Genomic DNA, 18,773 nt, shown 5'->3' on the forward strand with positions numbered 1-18,773 from the left:
TAAAAATACTCAGTGAGTGACCTGGACTCCACAGCCGTCTGTGGCTATGAATTCCACAATTTGATATAAAGAACAACATTAACTTCAGAAAGAATAACGCTCATAATATAAGATTATAAGAATATTGACTTCAAAGAATGTGAAAGCAATGAGTAAACGTATAACATATCATAACAATTCACTTAGACTGAGTTCTCATGGTATGGTGGTGAGGTTACCTGAATGATGTGGTCCTCGTTTGTGATTTCAATGGCCTCCTGGCAGTGTTCTAAGGCTGCAAATATGGAACTACATGCCCTATAAAAATGAACAATATTGAACACATCTGAGTAACAAATGAATTTTTATTTCTTTTATTCCATTTATTAAATAAATTAACCTTAAGGGACCCAAAGTGCTGGAGTAACTCAGCGAGTCAGATAAGCTCTCTGGATAATGTGGTGAAGTGACTTTTTGGTTGGTGACCCTCCTTCAGACCGTCTCGCCCCAAAACATCACCTGTCCATGTTCTCCAGAGTTGGTGCTTGACATGCTGAGTTACTCCGGCACTTTGTGTCCTTTTGTGTGTTAGCCAGCATCTGCAATAGACAATAGACAATAGACAATAGGTGCAGGAGTAGGCCATTCAGCCCTTCGAGCCAGCACCGCCATTAAATGCGATCATGGCTGATCACTCTCAATCAGTACCCCGTTCCTGCCTTCTCCCCATACCCCCTCACTCCGCTATCCTTAAGAGCTCTATCCAGCTCTCTCTTGAAAGCATCCAACGAACTGGCCTCCACTGCCTTCTGAGGCAGAGAATTCCACACCTTCACCACTCTCTGACTGAAAAAGTTCTTCCTCATCTCCGTTCTAAATGGCCTACCTCTTATTCTTAAACTGTGGCCCCTTGTTCTGGACTCCCCCAACATTGGGAACATTTTTCCTGCCTCTAATGTGTCCAATCCCCTAATTATCTTATACGTTTCAATAAGATCCCCCATCAACCTTCTAAATTCCAGTGTATACAAGCCTAATTGCTCCAGCCTTTCAACATACGACAGTCCCGCCATTCCGGGATCAACCTAGTGAACCTACGCTGCACGCCCTCAATAGCAAGAATATCCTTCCTCAAATTTGGAGACCAAAACTGCACACAGTACTCCAGGTGCGGTCTCACCAGGGCCCGGTACAACTGTAGAAGGACCTCTTTGCTCCTATACTCAACTCCTCTTGTTACGAAGGCCAACATTCCATTGGCTTTCTTCACTGCCTGCTGTACCTGCATGCTTCCTTTCAGTGACTGATGCACTAGGACACCCAGATCTCGTTGAACATCCCCTCTTCCTAACTTGACACCATTCAGATAATAATCTGCCTTTCTATTCTTACTTCCAAAGTGAATAACCTTACACTTATCTACATTAAACTGCATCTGCCATGTATCCGCCCACTCACACAACCTGTCCAAGTCACCCTGCAGCCTTATTGCATCTTCCTCACAATTCACACTACCCCCCCAGCTTAGTATCTTGTTGCCATAAATCAACCATTGTAAGTGTGGAGCAAAAGCCATTGCTCTCTCAGGTTAAAAACTGATTCAGATTTTATTTTACCACATTGTCTAGAATCATGTGAGCTGTCTAGTCCAACTCACTGCTTTCCCATGCCAAAGCTGCCTATGTTAATCTCACTGCCTGCTATTCCTCTATTTATATTTTTCCTATTCAAATAGTTGTCTAATTCAAATTTTAAGTGATGGTCTGGGTTTCTGCTGTAAAACATAATGCCATGCAACATTCCACAGTCTAATAATTGTGAAACAAATATTTAATCTAGTCTTGAGTTTTGAGTTTGAGTTTATTGTCACGTGAACCAAGGTACAGGGAAAGTCTTTTGTTGGGTGCTACCAGTCAGCGGAAAGACAATACATGATTACAATCGAGTCGTTCACAGTGCATGGATACATGTTAAAGAATAAGGGGTAGGCCATTTAGAACGGAGATGAGGAAAAACTTTATCAGTCAGAGAGTTGTAAACCTGTGGAATTCTCTGCCTCAGAAGGCAGTGGAGGCCAGTTCTCTGAATGCATTCAAGAGAGAGCTAGATAGAGCTCTTAAGGATAGAGGAGTCAGGGGGTATGGGGAGAAGGCAGGAACGGGGTACTAATTGAGAATGATCAGCCATGATCACATTGAATGGTGGTGCTGGCTCGAAGGGCCGAATGGCCTCCTCTTGCACCTATTGTCTATTGTTTATTGTCTATAAAGGGAATAACTTGAATAACGCTTAGTTCAAGATAGCGCAGCGGTAGAGTTGCTGCTTTACAGCGAATGCAGCGCCGGAGACTCAGGTTCGATCCTGACTACGGGCGCTGTACTGTAAGGAGTTTGTACGTTCTCCCCGTGACCTGCGTGGGTTTTCTCCGAGATCTTCGGTTTCCTCCCACACTCCTAAGACGTACAGGTATGTAGGTTAATTGACTGGGTATATGTAAAAATTGTCCCTAGTGTGTGTAGGATAGTGTTAGTGTGCGGGGATCACTGGGCGGTGCGGACTTGGTGGGCCGAAAAGGCCTGTTTCCGCGCTGTATCTGAAATATAATATAAATAATAAGATAAAGCCAGTAAGGTCCAATCAACGATAGTCCAAGTGTCTCCAAGGAGGTAGATAGTAGCTCAGGGCCCTCTGTAGTAGAGTGGTCCTGATACCAACTGGGAAGAAACTGTCCCAGAATCTGGAGGTGTGCGTTTTCACACTTCTGTACCTCTTGTCCGATGGGAGAGGGGAGAAGAGGGAGTGAGACTCGTCCTTGAACAGTACAGCACAGGAGCAGTCCCTTCTCCCCACAATGTCTGCGCTGAACATGATGCCAAGTTAAAAACAGATCTCTTTTGCCTGTACGTGTTACCTATCCCTCCATTTCCCTGCATATCCATGTGCCTGTCTGAAAACCTCTTCAACGCCACTGTCGTACCTGAGTCCACCACCCACCCCTGGCAGCACGTTCCAGGCACTGACTGCTCTCTGCAAATAAACCTGCCCTGCACACCTCCCCTCTCGCCTAATAGCCATGCCCTCCAGTGTTGGATATTTCCACCCCGGGAGAATAGGCTCTGACTCTTAAAGCTGTGCCCTCAAGTCCTGGACACTTCCTCCCTGAGAAACAGGGTGGAATGATAATCTTAATTCTATGCTGGTTTGCTAATTCACCAATCAGTTTGTTCCAATACCTTGCACTGTACCTTATTCCCTTTACCCTGCATCCGTACACTGTGGATTTCTCCATTGGAATCATGTACAGTCTTTCCTCTGCCTGGTGAGCATGCTTTTCACTGTAGCTTGTTAAACATGACAATAAACTGCACTAAACTCAACTAAACTCCCCTCTTCTCTGCCACAGAAGGTAGTTGAGGCCAGTTCATTGGCTATATTTAAGAGGGAGTTAGATGTGGCCCTTGTGGCTAAAGGGATCAGGGGGTATGGAGAGAAGGCAGGAACGGGATACTGAGTTGGATGATCAGCCATGATCATATTGAATGGTGGTGCAGGCTCGAAGGGCCGAATGGCCTACTCCTGCACCTATTTTCTATGTTTCTATGTTTAAACTAAACTAGACTCCTCTGCAATACCTTGGCATCTTCCCCTGTGCTTGAGAAGTTAATTTGTAAAAATTCTTCTTTCCCGACATTATTCGCATGTTTCTTGAATATCCCCTTTTAAGTAGCCTTCACTAGTTTAGACCGGACGCCGCGCCAAGAGGCCGAGCACGTGGACCGAACGTGGCCCACAGCGGTGGAGTGGCGGCAGAGGACACCACGGCTACGCTTGGCCAGGCCGACCCTGCAACACCACCAGGACAACGGACCTTCCGGGTCAGATCAAGATCCCTGCACTTAGAACAACTGGGACTTGAAAATGGCGCCAAACTGGCGACTCTCTATACTGGCTCAGTGTACTACTGCTATACACTTGTACTGAGAAGCTTATAGAAACATAGAAAATAGGTGCAGGAGGAGGCCATTTGGCCCTTCGAGCCAGCACCGCCATTCATTGTGATCATGGCTGTTCTTCCACAATCAGTCACCCGTGCCTGCCTTCTCCCCATATCCCTTGATTCTGCTAGACAATAGACAATAGACAATAGGTGCAGGAGGAGGCCATTTGGCCCTTCGAGCCAGCACCACCATTCAATGTGATCATGGCTGATCATTCTCAATCAGTACCCCGTTCCTGCCTTCTCCCCATACCCCCTGACTCCGCTATCCTTAAGAGCTCTATCTAGCTCTCTCTTGAATGCATTCAGAGAATTGGCCTCCACTGCCTTCTGAGGCAGAGAATTCCACTAGAGTCCCCTAGAGCTCCATCTAATATGTATCTAAGTGCTTATGTATAGTGATACAGTACTTGTACTGAACTGTATACAAAAATGAATTTCACTGTACCTCGGTACATGTGACAAATAAATGACCATTGACCATTGAGTCTTACTATGCTGAGGAACGTACATACCGTAGTTTGAATTGTGAACGCACTTCTCCATGTTCCAACTGAATTAATTCGTTGTAGCACGCGATTACATTGGGATTCTCTGTGTAGCGCTGTGGGGGAGAAGAAAACTATGATCAAAGTGGAATATTCAAAAGCCTGTAACAGGTCTCACGAATGACACTTAGATAGATGGACAAAAAGCGTTTAGAGTGCTACGGGCAAAAATGCAGGTAAACAGGAATAGCCCAATATGCCAACTTGATCAGCACAGTCAAGTTGGGCCGAAGGGCCTGTTTCCATGCTGTACAGCTCTATGACTCTATGTCTCACACAATTCCTTGAAGAGCGATCACTAACACAGCACCATTTTCCATGTGGACATAGAAACATAGAAACATAGAAAATAGGTGCAGGAGTAGGCCATTCGGCCCTTCGAGCCTGCACCGCCATTCAATATGATCATGGCTGATCATTCAGCTCAGTAGCCTGTACCTGCCTTCTCTCCATACCCCCTGATCCCTCTAGCAAAAAGGGCCACATCTAACTCCCTCTTAAATATAGCCAATGAACTGGCCTCAACTACCTTCTGTGGCAGAGAATTCCACAGACTCACCACTCTCTGTGTGAAGAAATGTTTTCTCATCTCGGTCCTAAAAGACTTCCCCCTTATCCTTAAGCTGTGACCCCTGGTTCTGGACTCCCCCAACATCGGGAACAATCTTCCCGCATCTAGCCTCTCCAACCCCTTAAGAATTTTATATGTTTCTATAAGATCCCCCCTCAGTCTTCTAAATTCCAGCGAGTACAAGCCCAGTCTATCTAGTCTTTCCTCATATGTAAGTCCCGCCATCCCAAGACACGCAAGAAATAGGAGACACCAAGAACTATAGGAGATAGAGTCACGTTGCGAATTGTCATTCCAACAGTAGATCATGCCACCGATATGACTTGTTGAAGGAAGACTCAACAATTGAAGTGCAGGACCTAAGTTACAAGCAGTTTATGGAGGTTTGAAGGACTGGGAAAAAATGATAGCCCCCTGTTAATGCCAATCCTTGGGTAGGGGTGGAAGATAGACACAAAATGCTGGAGTAACTCAGTGGGACAGGTAGCATCTCTGGAGAGAAGGAATGGGTGACGTTTCGGTTCGAGACCCTTCTTCAGTCTGAAGAAGGGTCTCAATCCGAAATGTCACCCATTCCTTCTCTCCAGAGATGCTGCCTGAGTTACTCCAGCATTTTGTGTCTATTTTCGGTGTAAACCGGCATCTGAGGTTCCGCCCTCCACAATGTCAGAATATTGTTGAGTTGGAATGACCTCTTCCTTGAACAGAGACTGCAACCTTCCCTCCCCCATTGACGAACTGTACACTGCAAGGGCCAGGAAGCGAGCGGGCAAGATCATCTCTGACCCCTCTCACCCTGGCCACAAAATCCTTGAAGCACTTCCCTCTGGAAGGCGACTCCGGACTGTCAAAGCAGCCACAGCCAGACATAAAAACAGGTTTTTTTCCACGAGTGATAGTTCTACTCAATAAATAAAGTCTGTAGTCTCTTTTTTGCTCTGGTTTATTTTCACCCACATGTTTAGACCACAATGTTGTATCCTTATTGTTTTAATGTGGTTTTGCTTTATTCTTAATTGTTAACTGTATGTTTGTGTTGTCATTTGTGAGCGGAGCACCAAGGCACATTCCTTGTATATGCACATACTTGGCCAATAAACTTATTCATTCATTCACTCATTCATTCACTCACTCATTCATTCATTCATTCATTCATTCATTCATTCATTCATTCATTCATTCATTCATTCATTCATTCATTCATTATCATCTGGAAGACCTTATTAATGATGGTGCCCTTTTCTTTCTTTGTGGGTGATGCTAATCACAGGAGAATTGTATCATTTGCAGGAGGTGGATATTGGGAGATGAAGAGGATGTAAGGTTAGAGTTGTCATGAATACCTCTGTACAGAGAGTCAAAAGTCAGCCCTTGGTCCCCAATCTCTCAGCAAGTATCTGTTTAAATCTCTTTAATCAATGGAGCGCAAGCTAAATACAAACTCACAGGAATCAAGAAGTCAGCACTGGGGGTGGGACATGTGTGCTCCTCCACTTGTGAGGATTTAGGAGCAGACAATAACCTCAATTTATCAATTTCAGTGACAGCAGAGGAGCCGAAAGACTCCGTATCAATTGACAAGTAAAATTAATCTTAACAAGGTCAGGCACTTGTCAGAGTCCAAATGGTCCAAAGTTTTCTTGAAAAAGAACAGGGGCCAGTTGTGTTAACAGTATTGAACATAGCTTGAAAAGCTCAATCGTTTAGGATAAACACGGAAGAAACCATCTGTCCCGTAGGCAGTCAGAAGATGTTCTAATGAATAGAGAGACAGAAATTCCATAACTGCTGGGATCTTAACCACACTGTGATTTACATTGACATATCATTAAACACAAGGGTCCTAAATAATAGTAGTCGAATATATCAATGCATTCCATTATATGATGTAACGTTCAATAAACATTTCCAGGTAAAGTGATTTATTATGTGTTAAATTATTTTTAATCCCGTGGTTATAGGCAATAATTGGGGATTGGTAATTATTTTAAACATTCTTCACTCAACCTTTTGCAGTGTATCTTTGTGTATGTATATACACCACAACCAGAAAGAAGTCTGAAGAAGAGTCCCCCTAAGTCTGAAACACCAGATTCTGTTTGGTACATACCTTTATCAAACTAACTTTCAATAGGATACACAAAATGGTGGAGTAACTCAGCGGGTCAGGCTGCATCTCTGGAGAGAAGGAATGGGTGGTGTTTCGGGTCGAGACCCTTCTTGGTCTTGTGGCATAAGTCGTACTTTGACTCCTTCCTAAGTCCTTTAGAAACAACTCCTTTATTTTATATTCAAAATAATTCCTTCTCACAAAGACGTACTCCAAAGACGTACAACTTTGTAGGTTAATTGGCTTGGTAAAATTGTAAATTGTCCCTAGTGTGTGTAGGATAGTGTTAGTGTGCGGGGATTGCTGATCGGTGAGGACGGGCGGCACGGTGGCGCAGTGGTAGAGTTACTGCCTTACAGCGAATGCAGCGCCGGAGACTCAGGTTCGATCCTGACTACGGGCGCCGTCTGTACGGAGTTTGTACGTTCTCCCCGTGACCTGCGTGGGTTTTCTCCGAGATCTTCGGTTTCCTCCCACACTCCAAAAGACGTACAGGTATGTAGGTTAATTGACTGGGTAATATGTAAAAATTGTCCCTAGTGTATGCAGGATAGTGTTAATGTGTGGGGATCGCTGGGCGGCGCGGACTCGGTGGGCCGAAGGGCCTGTTTCTGCGCTGTATCTCTAAATCTAAAAATCTAAAATCAGTGGGCTGAAGGGCCTGTTTTCTGCACTGTATCTCTAAACTAAACTAATCTCCCTTCCCTTCTGGGAAAATGCCATGGGATCTTTAGGATTAACCTTGTGTGTGGAGGAACAGCAGATGCTGGTTTATTTCGAAGATAGACACAAAGTGCTGGAATAACTCAGCGGGACAGGCAGCATCTCTGGAGAAAAGGAATCGGTGATGTTGTGGGTCGGAACCTTTCCTTCTTCCTGGGAAGGATGTTGAGTCTGAAGAAGGGTCTCGACCCGAAACTTCACTTATTCCTTCTCTCCAGAGATCTGCCTGTCCCGCTGAGTTATTCCAGCACTTTGGGTCTGTTTAAGATTAACCTTGTTGGGCAGATAATACCTTGGTCTAATGTATCATACAAAAGCCAGCACCTCCACCTTTAACACATTTGATTCAAATATTGTATTATCTCTGAATATTCACCATCAGTCCAATGTAAATGAAAATTTGCCTCTTCTGAGATCTTTCTTCCTCTCCATTTTCCTATCCATATGATTAACAGAATAGCCACCATTCTCATCCCCACGCACCCACTCAAATCCTAGCCGACAGCTAAAAACCAATCGTAAACATAGTAGTAGTTGCAAATCAAAGTTAACACAATGTGAGGAACACAGAGCTCCATGACTTTCGGTTATAAACCTTTAACTCCAGTAAAGGATACAAAATTTATTGCAAATCATGCATCATCTTCGACAAAAGCGCTCAATGAAAGCTGTTTTCTTATTATTCTTGTTGCAATCTATCTATATACTAAAACTCTCATTTGTTTGTTTGTGTGTTCCTGAACTACAGCCAAATCGGGAACACGATATCCCGACAATTTTAGGCCCACCTTACTCACCGTCGTCCCTTTGGTGCTAATGGAAGAAGTTTCATTGAAATCTGTGTTATATTTTTTAAGTTATTCATATTTTAAAGTTTAAATCTATCTCCTAGGGAGGGAGGGGGGGAGGAGGGAGGAATAAGGGGGGTTGAGGGGGATGGAGTGGGGGGGGAGGGGAAGGGGGAGGGGGATGGGAGGGGGTGGAGGGGGGGTGGAGGGAGGGGGAGGAGAGGGGAGGAGGGAGGGGAGGGAGGGGAGGGTGCTGCACCAATGCAGGAGAGGTTTGGGCCCAACGGGTCCACTTAGTCTATAATCAATTAAATAGCAGCTTTTGCCCTGTCCAGATTTGATGATTGAATTCAATTCCTATGTTGCGGATACTGCAGATGTGTTCTGTGGAGATTAAAATCAGTCTAATGGGGGGGGCAACAAAGTGTTGGAGTAACTCAGTGGATCAGGCAGCATCTCTGGAGAACGTGGATGGGTGACGTTTTGGATCGGGACCTTCAGATCTTAAGGAGCGTCACATTCAGCTCTAGAATATTGAAGTATTAACCAAATATGAGTCAAGCTGGCAAAAACAGAAAATAAAAACAAGGGCCATGTAAAACAAATATTAAAAAGTCTGCAGTTGCTTTGCTCCCAGTTGACCTTTGATAAATGAGGGAGGAAAGCTTTTCACTGTACATGTGACAATAAACTAAACCAACAAAACTGAAATGTATGAAATTGACATAAGCAGTGACTGGCAGAGTGGTGCAAATAATTGAGAGGATTTTTATGGAACGTTTCACCATTAGCTTCTCCGTTAAGAAACAATTTGTTAAAAACAACTCAAGCAAATGCAATGTCCTCCTCGGGACATCCTAGTCACATTTTACATTGCAGAGAAGATGAGACTTTTAGACTTTCGAGATACAGCATGGAAACAGCCCCTTCGATCCCTGTACACTAGCACCATCCTACACACTAGGGACAGTTTACAATTTACAGAAGCCAATTAACCTACACATCTGTATGCCTTTGGAGTGTGGGAGGAAGCCGGAGCACCCGGAGAAAACCCACGCAGGTCACGCGGAGAACGTACAAACTCCGTACAGGCAGGACCCGTAGTCAGGATCGAACCAGGGTCTCTGGCTTTGTAAGGCAGCAACTCTACCGCTGCACCACCGTGCTGCCACAAGATGGGACCAAGTTAGAGGACTGGTATCTCAGCCGTGACCTCTGTTGGTCCGTCTGGCACAACGGGTAATAACACACCAAGGCTCTGGAGGACAATAGACAATAGGTGCAGGAGGAGGCCATTCGGCCCCTCGAGGCAGCACCGCCATTCAATGTGATCATGGCTGATCATTCTCAATCAGTACCCCGTTCCTGCCTTCTCCCCATACCCCCTGACTCCGCTATCCTTAAGAGCTCTATCTAGCTCTCTCTTGAATGCATTCAGAGAATTGGCCTCCACTGCCTTCTGAGGCAGAGAATTCCACAAGATTCACAACTCTCTGACTGAAAAAGTTTTTCCTCATCTCCGTTCTAAATGGCCTACCCCTTATTCTTAAACTGTGGCCCCTTGTTCTGGACTCCCCCAACATTGAGAATATGTTTCCTGCCTCTAACGTGTCCAACCTCTTAATAATCTTATACGTTTCGATAAGATCTCCTCTCATCCTTCTAAATTCCAGTGTATGCAAGCCTAGTCGCTCCAGTCTTTCAACATATGACAGTCCCGCCATTCCGGGAATTAACCTAGTAAACCTACGCTGCATGCCCTCAAGAGCAATAATCCAGTATTTGAACTAATAGATCTTTCAGAAACAAGGCCCACTTCTCCAGAGTGTGCCTGCTACCACATTGGCAGGCAGCCTCTCCCAATGGTTGGACCGACTCCACCCTTACCATCGTTGCCATATTTACACCGACAGGAGATATTACAGATGCAGACACAAGGAACTGCAGATGCTGGAATCTTGAGCAAATCACCAAGTGCTGGAGCAACTCAGCGGGTCAGGTGGCATCTGTGGTACCTGGTCGGGGAAACTGCATGTTCATTCCCTTCACAGATGCTGCCTGACCTTCTGACGACCTCCAGCATTTTGTGCCATGTCAAATGCAGTTGCACCACAGGGAAGAAAGATGAAGTTTTTTAGATTTAGAGATACAACGTGGAAACAGGCCCTTCGGCCCACCGGGTCCGCGCCGCCCAACGATCCCCGCACATTAACACTATCCTACACCCACTGGGGACAATTTTTTTTACATTTGCCCAGCCAATTAACCTACATACCTGTACGTCTTTGGAGTGTGGGAGGAAACCGAAGATCTCGGAGAAAACCCACGCAGGTCACGGGGAGAACGTACAAACTCCGTACAGACGGCGCCCGTAGTCAGGATCGAACCTGAGTCTCCGGCGCTGCATTCGCTGTAAGGCAGCAACTCTACCGCTGCGCCACCGTGCCGCAAAATTGTGTTACACTATCCTTCCGACACCATCAATCCAGCTACATCTAAAACTCAAACTGTTTTCAGCTACATTGCGGAAAACATTAAACATTAAATAATGGGACGCAGTTATTACAGAAATTCCTACCCTGCTAAAGCCAGCATTGAGGATCGGCAGGACAGATGTCTCCTCTTGATCATTACACCTGTAGGAAGATACAAAAATGTATAATTTCTCTGGGTAAAGCGTCCCACCTAACAGCTTTATTAACCATAGAATTTCATTTAACCATAAACCATTTATACCTCACGCTGCTTCGGCAAGACCAGGGCATAATCAAGGATGAGTCACACCCTGGCCACTCCCTCTTCTCCCCTCTCCCATCAGGCAAGCAGTACAGAAGTGCGAAAACGCACACCTCCAGATTCAGGGACGGTTTTTTCCCCCCAGCTGTTATCAGGCAACTGAACCATACTACCGACAACTCGAGAGCGGCCCTGAACTACGCTCTGCCTTATTGGAGACCAGACTATCTTTGATCGGACTTTACTGGACTTTATCTTGCACTAAACGTTACTCACGTTATTCCTATCATCATGTATCTGTGCACTGCAGATGGCTCGCTTGTAATCATGTATTGTCTCGCCGCTGTCTGGTTAGCACGCAATAGACAATAGACAATAGGTGCAGGAGGAGGCCATTCGGCCCCTTCGAGCCAGCACCGCCATTCAATGTGATCATGGCTGATCATTCTCAATCAGTACCCCGTTCCTACCTTCTCCCCATACAAAAGCTTTACACTGTACCTCGGTACACGTGACAATAAACCAAACTCAACTCAACCACTGGGGTTGATTTTGCGATACCTCACTGAGTGATAAAGAAGGTACATGGTAGGCCTGCTTTCAGAGGTCGGTGCATTGAGTATAAGAGTCAGTAAATCATGATGCAGTACTGTAGGACTTTGGTTAGGCCACATTTGGAGCATTGCATCGCGTGCAGTTCTGGTCACCCCATCACAGGAAGGATGTGGAGGCTGTGGAAAAGGTGCAGAGGAGGTTTATCAGAATAATGGCTGGCTATTCACAACAGGGTGAGGTTGGACAGACTTGGGAATGGAGGGATTAGGGTTAGGTGCAGGGAGAGAAGGGTTGGTATTGGCATCATGTTTGGCACAGACTTTGTGGGCAAAGGGCCTGTTCCTATGCTGTACTGTTCTAGTTTTATGAAGGACTAGACAAAGTGGACCCGTTGGGCCCAAACCTCTCCTGCATTGGGGCAGCACCCTGTCCTCCTCCCCCCTCCCCTCTCTCCTCAACCCCCCCTCCCCTCTCCCTTCTCCCCCACTCCCCCCTTCCCTCCTCCCTCCTCCCCTCCCCCTCCCCTCCTTTTAAACTTTAAAATGTGAATAACTTAAAAAATATAACACCGATTTCAATAAAACTACTTGGATTATCACTAAAGTGACAATGGTGAGTAAGGTGGGCCTAAAATTGTCACGCTATCGTGTACCGTTTTGGCTGAAGTTCAGTCACAAACAAGATGACAAACGAGAGTTTTAGTATATAGATTCAGCTGGGAGTCTCTACCATTCTCAGCAGAGGGAGATGAGTTATTGAGTGCTCTGAAGGCAGCTTAGCACACAGGAAGGATGCGCAGTGAGCCAGCCAACATGGGAGTCAGCAGGTGAAGGTCGTTCAACGTAACGGCAGCCGCAATTCTTAAAAGGACCATTGCTTAGAGAGGTGCAAATGGACAGCATGTTCACAGAGAGAACGAGCAAACACAGGGGTTGGGATCGAACTCAGGTCTCTGGCGCTGTGAGGCAGTGGCTCTACCAGCTGCACCACTGGGCCACCACATGTTCTTCCTGTCACCTCATGGGGTTCTCCCTGTTGCTTGGGTTTGCTCCCACATCCTGAAGATGTTCTAGTTGTTAGGCTAATTGGTGCCTATATGTCCCCCCTGGTATAACAGGCTGGTATAAAGCAGAGTGTCAATGGGTGGATGGGGGTGATTAGGTTATAGGGAAATAAGCGTGGATTTGGACTGAGTTTTACGCGTGGAGGAATAAGTGGGGAATGGGACTGAATTGGAGAATGGGACTGATGATTTTGCCCTGAATACTACCTTATATTAGATGGGCCAAATGGTCTCCTTCCCTGTTGTAAGGAAATATGAAAAAATAAAACACATCGCTGGAAACTTGATGGAACTCATGCCCCGAGCAAAGAAAATGAGGTTGTAGTCCATCAGTATAGCTGATACAACTGTGCTAAATCCGCAGAGAGTAACATATACGTCAATCCATGTCCATGACGACTTTTGAGCATAGAGCTTGGTCGAACAGGGAACACCCCTGATTTGGCTGACGCTGTCCCACAGTGGGAATAGTGGCCGTGTAGTGACGTTGTCACGAGTCAAGAGTGTTTTCATTGTCATAGGTCCCAGGCAGAACATTGAAATTCTTACTCGTAGCTAACAGCACAACAGAATATGTAAACACAATACTCTGTAAACAATATAATAAGCGAGAAAATTATATATATACATATATATATATATACACATATATATATATACAGTATAAGAAAATAACTGCAGATGCTGGTACAAATCGAAGGTATTTATTCACAAAATGCTGGAGTAACTCAGCAGGTCAGGCAGCATCTCAGGAGAGAAGGAATGGGTGACGCTTCGGGTCGAGACCCTTCTTCAGACTGATGTCAGGGGGGCGGGACAAAGGAAGGATATAGGTGGAGACAGGAAGATAGAGGGAGATCTGGGAAGGGGGAGGGGAAGAGAGGGACAGAGGAACTATCTAAAGTTGGAGAAGTCGATGTTCATACCACTGGGCTGCAAGCTGCCCAGGCGAAATATGAGGTGCTGTTCCTCCAATTTCCGGTGGGCCTCACTATGGCACTGGAGGAGGCCCATGACAGAAAGGTCGGACTGAGAATGGGAGGGGGAGTTGAAGTGCTCGGCCACCGGGAGATCAGTTTGGCCAACGCGGACCGAGCGCAGGTGTTGAGCGAAGTGTATGTGTGTATATATATATATATATATACACACACACACATACTTGCACAAAATAACAAGATATAACAAATATAATATTAAAAAATATATAACAAACAAACAAAATAAAAATAGTGCAAAAAGAGAAAACCAATGCCCCCAAATCTTTGGTTCTGAGCTTATTTGGAGGTTGTTGTGTTTAATAGCCTAAGATAGACACTAGATCGACTAAGCACTAAAGGAAAAGTTAACATGACTGGTGACCTGGCCTAAGACAGACACAAAATGCTGGAGCAACTCAGCGGGACAGGCAGCATCTCTGGAGAAAAGGAATGGGTGACGTTTCGGGTCGAGACCCTTCTTAGACTCGACAGGTGAAAGGGAAATGAGAGATATGGGCAGTGATGTAGAGATAGAACAAATGAATGAAAGATATGCAAAAAAGTAACGATGATAAAGGAAACAGGCCATTGTTAGCAGTTTGCTCGGTGAGAATGGGAACCTGGTGTGACTTGGGTGGGGGAGGGATGGAGAGACAGATCAATATTCATACACTGGGTTGTAAGCCGCCCAAGTGAAAGTTGAGATGCTGCTCAATCCAACTTGCTATTCGCCTCACTCACTCTGACAATGGAGGAGGCCTCATGGCTGTGGGGAAGAAGCTGTCCCTGAACCATTACAGTTTTCAGGCTCCTGTATCTCCTTCCCGATGGCAGGGGTGAAATGTATGTGTGGCCAGGGTGGTGTGGGTCTCTGATGATGCTGGCTGCCTTTTTGAGGCAGTGACTGCTGTAAATCCCATCGATGGTGGGGAGGTCAGAGACGGTGATGGACTGGCTGGGCAGTGTTCACCACGTTTTGCAGTCTTGTTCATTCGTTGGCATTCAAGTTGCCGAACCAGGCCGTGATGCAACCAGTCAATATGCTGTACTACTGTACACCTGTAGATGTTCAAGAGAGTGGTGTATGATGTACTTACATCTGGGGAACTACAACCAGGATCACTGCGTTTTCTCCTGGGTTCGTCGCTCGAATTGATCTGCGGTTTGAAAAAAAAGAAATTCCATCATACGTGTCTGCACCAAAGTAGTCAGAACATCCTGATCAGGCACATTCTCCTTGCCCGAGCCCTCCTCTGCTCTCTTCTCCTATCCCCACCCATCCTTTCTGCTCACATTACTTCTCTGTCCCCTCACCCTGCCCGTGTAAACTCCGAGGATTGGCAAACTGCCACGGAAATCAGAGAGAATGAGAGAAAATTTAGTTTAGATTAGTTTAGAGATACACGCTGGAAACAGGCCCGATGGCCCACCGAGACCGCGCCCACCAACAATCGCCAGTGCACTAGTCCTATTGGAAACATGTTCCCAATGTTGGGGGAGTCCAGAACAAGGGGCCACAGTTTAAGAATAAGGGGTAGGCCATTTAGAACTGAGATGAGGAAAAACTTTTTCAGTCAAAGAGTTGTGAATCTGTAGAATTCTCTGCCTCAGAAGGCAGTGGAGGCCAATTCTCTGAATGCATTCAAGAGAGAGCTAGATAGAGCTCTTAAGGATAGCGGAGCCAGGGGGTACGGGGAGAAGGCAGGAACGGGGTACTGATTGAGAATGACCAGCCATGATCACATTGAATGGCGGTGCTGGCTTGAAGGGCCGAATGGCCTCCTCCTGCACCTATTGTCTATTGTCTATTGTTATCCCACTTTCGCATCCTACACACTCGGGGCAACTTACAGAAAGTCAATGAACCGACAAACCAGCACGTGTGAGAGGAAACCGGCGCACTTGGAGAAAACCAATGTGGTCACGGGGAGAACGTACCACCTCAATGCACCTGTAGTCAGGCGCTGTAAGACTAGAGATACAGTGTAGAAACAGGCCCTTTCGGCCCACCGGGTCCGCGTCGACCAGCGATCCCTGCACATTAACACTATCCTACACCCACTAGGGACATTTTTTACATTTACCAAGCCAATTAACCTACAAACCTGCACGTCTTTGGAGTGTGGGAGGAAACTGAAGATCTCGGAGAAAACCCACGCAGGTCACGGGGAGAACGTACAAACTCCGTACAGACGGCGCCCATAGTCGGGATCGAACCCGGGTCTCCGGCGCTGCAGTCGCTGTAAGGCAGCAACTCTACCGCTGCGCCACCGTGCCGCCCGGAAAATACCCTGAAAATGTTCTCCTTGCACCTTCAAGCTGATGAAGCACAAGGAATGGTGACAGGCACTGAAGGATGTTAGGGTGTTAACTATGTAGCTTGGCAGTCGGGACAATAGACAATAGACAGCAGACAATAGGTGCAGGAGGAGGCCATTCGGCCCTTCGAGCCAGCACCGCCATTCAATGTGATCATGGCTGATCATTCTCAATCAGCACCCCGTTCCTGCCTTCTCCCCATACCCCCTGACTCCGCTATCCTTAAGAGCTCTATCTAGCTCTCTCTTGAATGCATTCAGAGAATTGGCCTCCACTGCCTTCTGAGGCAGAGAATTCCACAGATTTACAACTCTCTGACTGAAAAAGTTTTTCCTCATCTCAGTTCTAAATGGCCTAGCACTTAGACATTAGATGCTATCCATCTGCATTCAATTTAAGGACTGCATTTTCTTCAGCAGACTGCCAAACAGTCCAACTCAGTCCTTGGCTGCACACTAGGGAGATCAACACAGATCAATGGATGAATTGCAGGAAGTTGGATCAAATGTCGCAAATTGGCAAAGACGGGATATCGGTGCACTATCCAAATTAGACTCGCGCCAGGATTGAGATTGTTAGACTGTTGGACGATCAGGGAGACGGGGTGGTGCTGAACCGGACAGGAGAACAGAACAGAGTGAGGAGATAAGTCATGATCTTACCGAATGACAGGTCAGGTTTGAGGGATCAGAATAAAACTCCAATAATGTGAGACGGCGTCAAAGAGCGGCTCGGTGGCGCAGCGGTAGAATTGCTACCTTTCTGCGCCAGGGAACCCGGGTTCTATCCTGACTACGGGTGCTGTCTGCACGGAGTTTGTGCATTCTCCCAGCGACCTGCGTGGGTTTTAGACAATAGACAATAGGTGCAGGAAGAGGCCATTCGTCCCTTCGAGCCAGCACCGCCATTCAATGTGATCATGGCTGATCATTCTCAATCAGCACCCCGTTCCTGCCTTCTCCCCATACCCCCTGACTCCACTATCCTTAAGAGCTCTATCCAGCTCTCTCTTGAATGCATTCAGAGAATTGGCCTCCACTGCCTTCTGACGCAGTTTTAAATCTCCACTTTCCCCCCACACTCCAAAAACATACAGGTTTGAGGGTTAACTGGCTTCAGTAAAATTGTAAATTGTCCCTAGTGTGTGGAGGATAGTGGCTGTGTGCAGGGATCGCTGGTCGGCGTGGACTCGGTGGGCCGAAGGGGCCTGCTTGCGCACTGTATCTCTGGACTAAAAACTAAAATGTGGAATGCTCGGGGCATTGATGGTGCCAATAGTAGATATTCCAGACATCTGGCAATGATAATACCTCCACAAATGATATTTCACTTTTCTTTCACGTTACACAGCAGAACGATAAATCTTTCAGTGCTCTTGGTGAGTTTAAAGGGAGCGCGAAACACAGAAACTCTTTGGGCCCAGCCTTTAGTCGCCAACCCACCCGTGTTCATGGAACATACAGTGGAACATAGTGTAGGATTGGTGTAAATGGGTGGTCAGCAAGGACTCGGTGGACCAAAGCCCTGTTTCTGCACTGCTTCTCCCTCAAGCTCTTGCGTTACAAATTCAGCCATTATCCTCATTCCAACAACCGTTTAAACGAACTGGACCTGCACTCGCTGGAGTTTAGAAGGATGAGGGGGGGACCTCATTGAAAGTTACCGAATAGTGAAAGGCCTGGATGTGGAGAGGTTGTTTCCACTAGTGGGTGAGTCTAGGACTAGGGGCCATAGCCTCAGAATAAAAGATATATAACTTTAGAAAGGAGATAAGAAGCCATCTCTTTAGTCAGAGGGTGGTGAATCTGTGGAATTCATTGCCACTGACGGCTGTGGGTGCCAAGTCAATGGATATTTTTATAGACAATAGACAATAGACAATAGGTGCAGGAGTAGGCCATTCGGCCCTTTGAGCCAGCACTACCATTCAATGTGATCATGGCTGATCATTCTCAATCAGTACCCTGTTCCTGCCTTCTCCCCATACCCCATGACTCCGCTATCCTTAAGAGCTCTATCTAGCTCTCTCTTGAATGAATTCACAGACTTGGCTTCCACTGCCTTCTGAGGCAGAGAATTCCACAGATTCCTCTGACTGAAAAAGTTTTTCCTCATCTCCGTTCTAAATGTCCTACCCCTTATTCTTAAACTGTGGCCCCTGTATATTTGGATATTTTTAATGTGGAGATTGACAGATTCCTGAATAGTACGGGTGTCAGGGGTTATGGGGCGAAGGCAGGAGAATGGGGTTGAGAGGGAAAGACAGATCAGCCATGATCGAATGGCGAAATAGACTTGATGGGCCGAATGGCCTAATTCTGCTCCTAGAACTTATGAACTTATCCAAGCAGTTGGATGTCAGGAACAGATATGTCCACCGGGCTGCACCTCACCACCAGTAGGGCTG

At 46.2% G+C, this 18,773-nt stretch overlaps 1 protein-coding gene across 1 annotated transcript in view; it reads right to left on the reverse strand.

Moving 5' to 3' along the window:
- The window catches only part of pde8b (phosphodiesterase 8B), a 200,885-nt gene that overhangs the window by 59,567 nt on the left and 122,545 nt on the right, over positions 1-18,773 (reverse strand). Inside the window, exons 4-7 of the mRNA XM_078396757.1 lie at positions 15,145-15,204; positions 11,295-11,352; positions 4,492-4,580; positions 219-297 (exon numbers count right to left, since the gene is read on the reverse strand). Coding sequence (XP_078252883.1) covers positions 219-297; positions 4,492-4,580; positions 11,295-11,352; positions 15,145-15,204 — 286 coding nt within the window. The remainder of the gene's footprint in view (positions 1-218; positions 298-4,491; positions 4,581-11,294; positions 11,353-15,144; positions 15,205-18,773) is intronic.

Source organism: Rhinoraja longicauda, chromosome 3 (assembly GCF_053455715.1).
Source record: "Rhinoraja longicauda isolate Sanriku21f chromosome 3, sRhiLon1.1, whole genome shotgun sequence".
Taxonomy (NCBI): domain Eukaryota; kingdom Metazoa; phylum Chordata; class Chondrichthyes; order Rajiformes; family Arhynchobatidae; genus Rhinoraja; species Rhinoraja longicauda.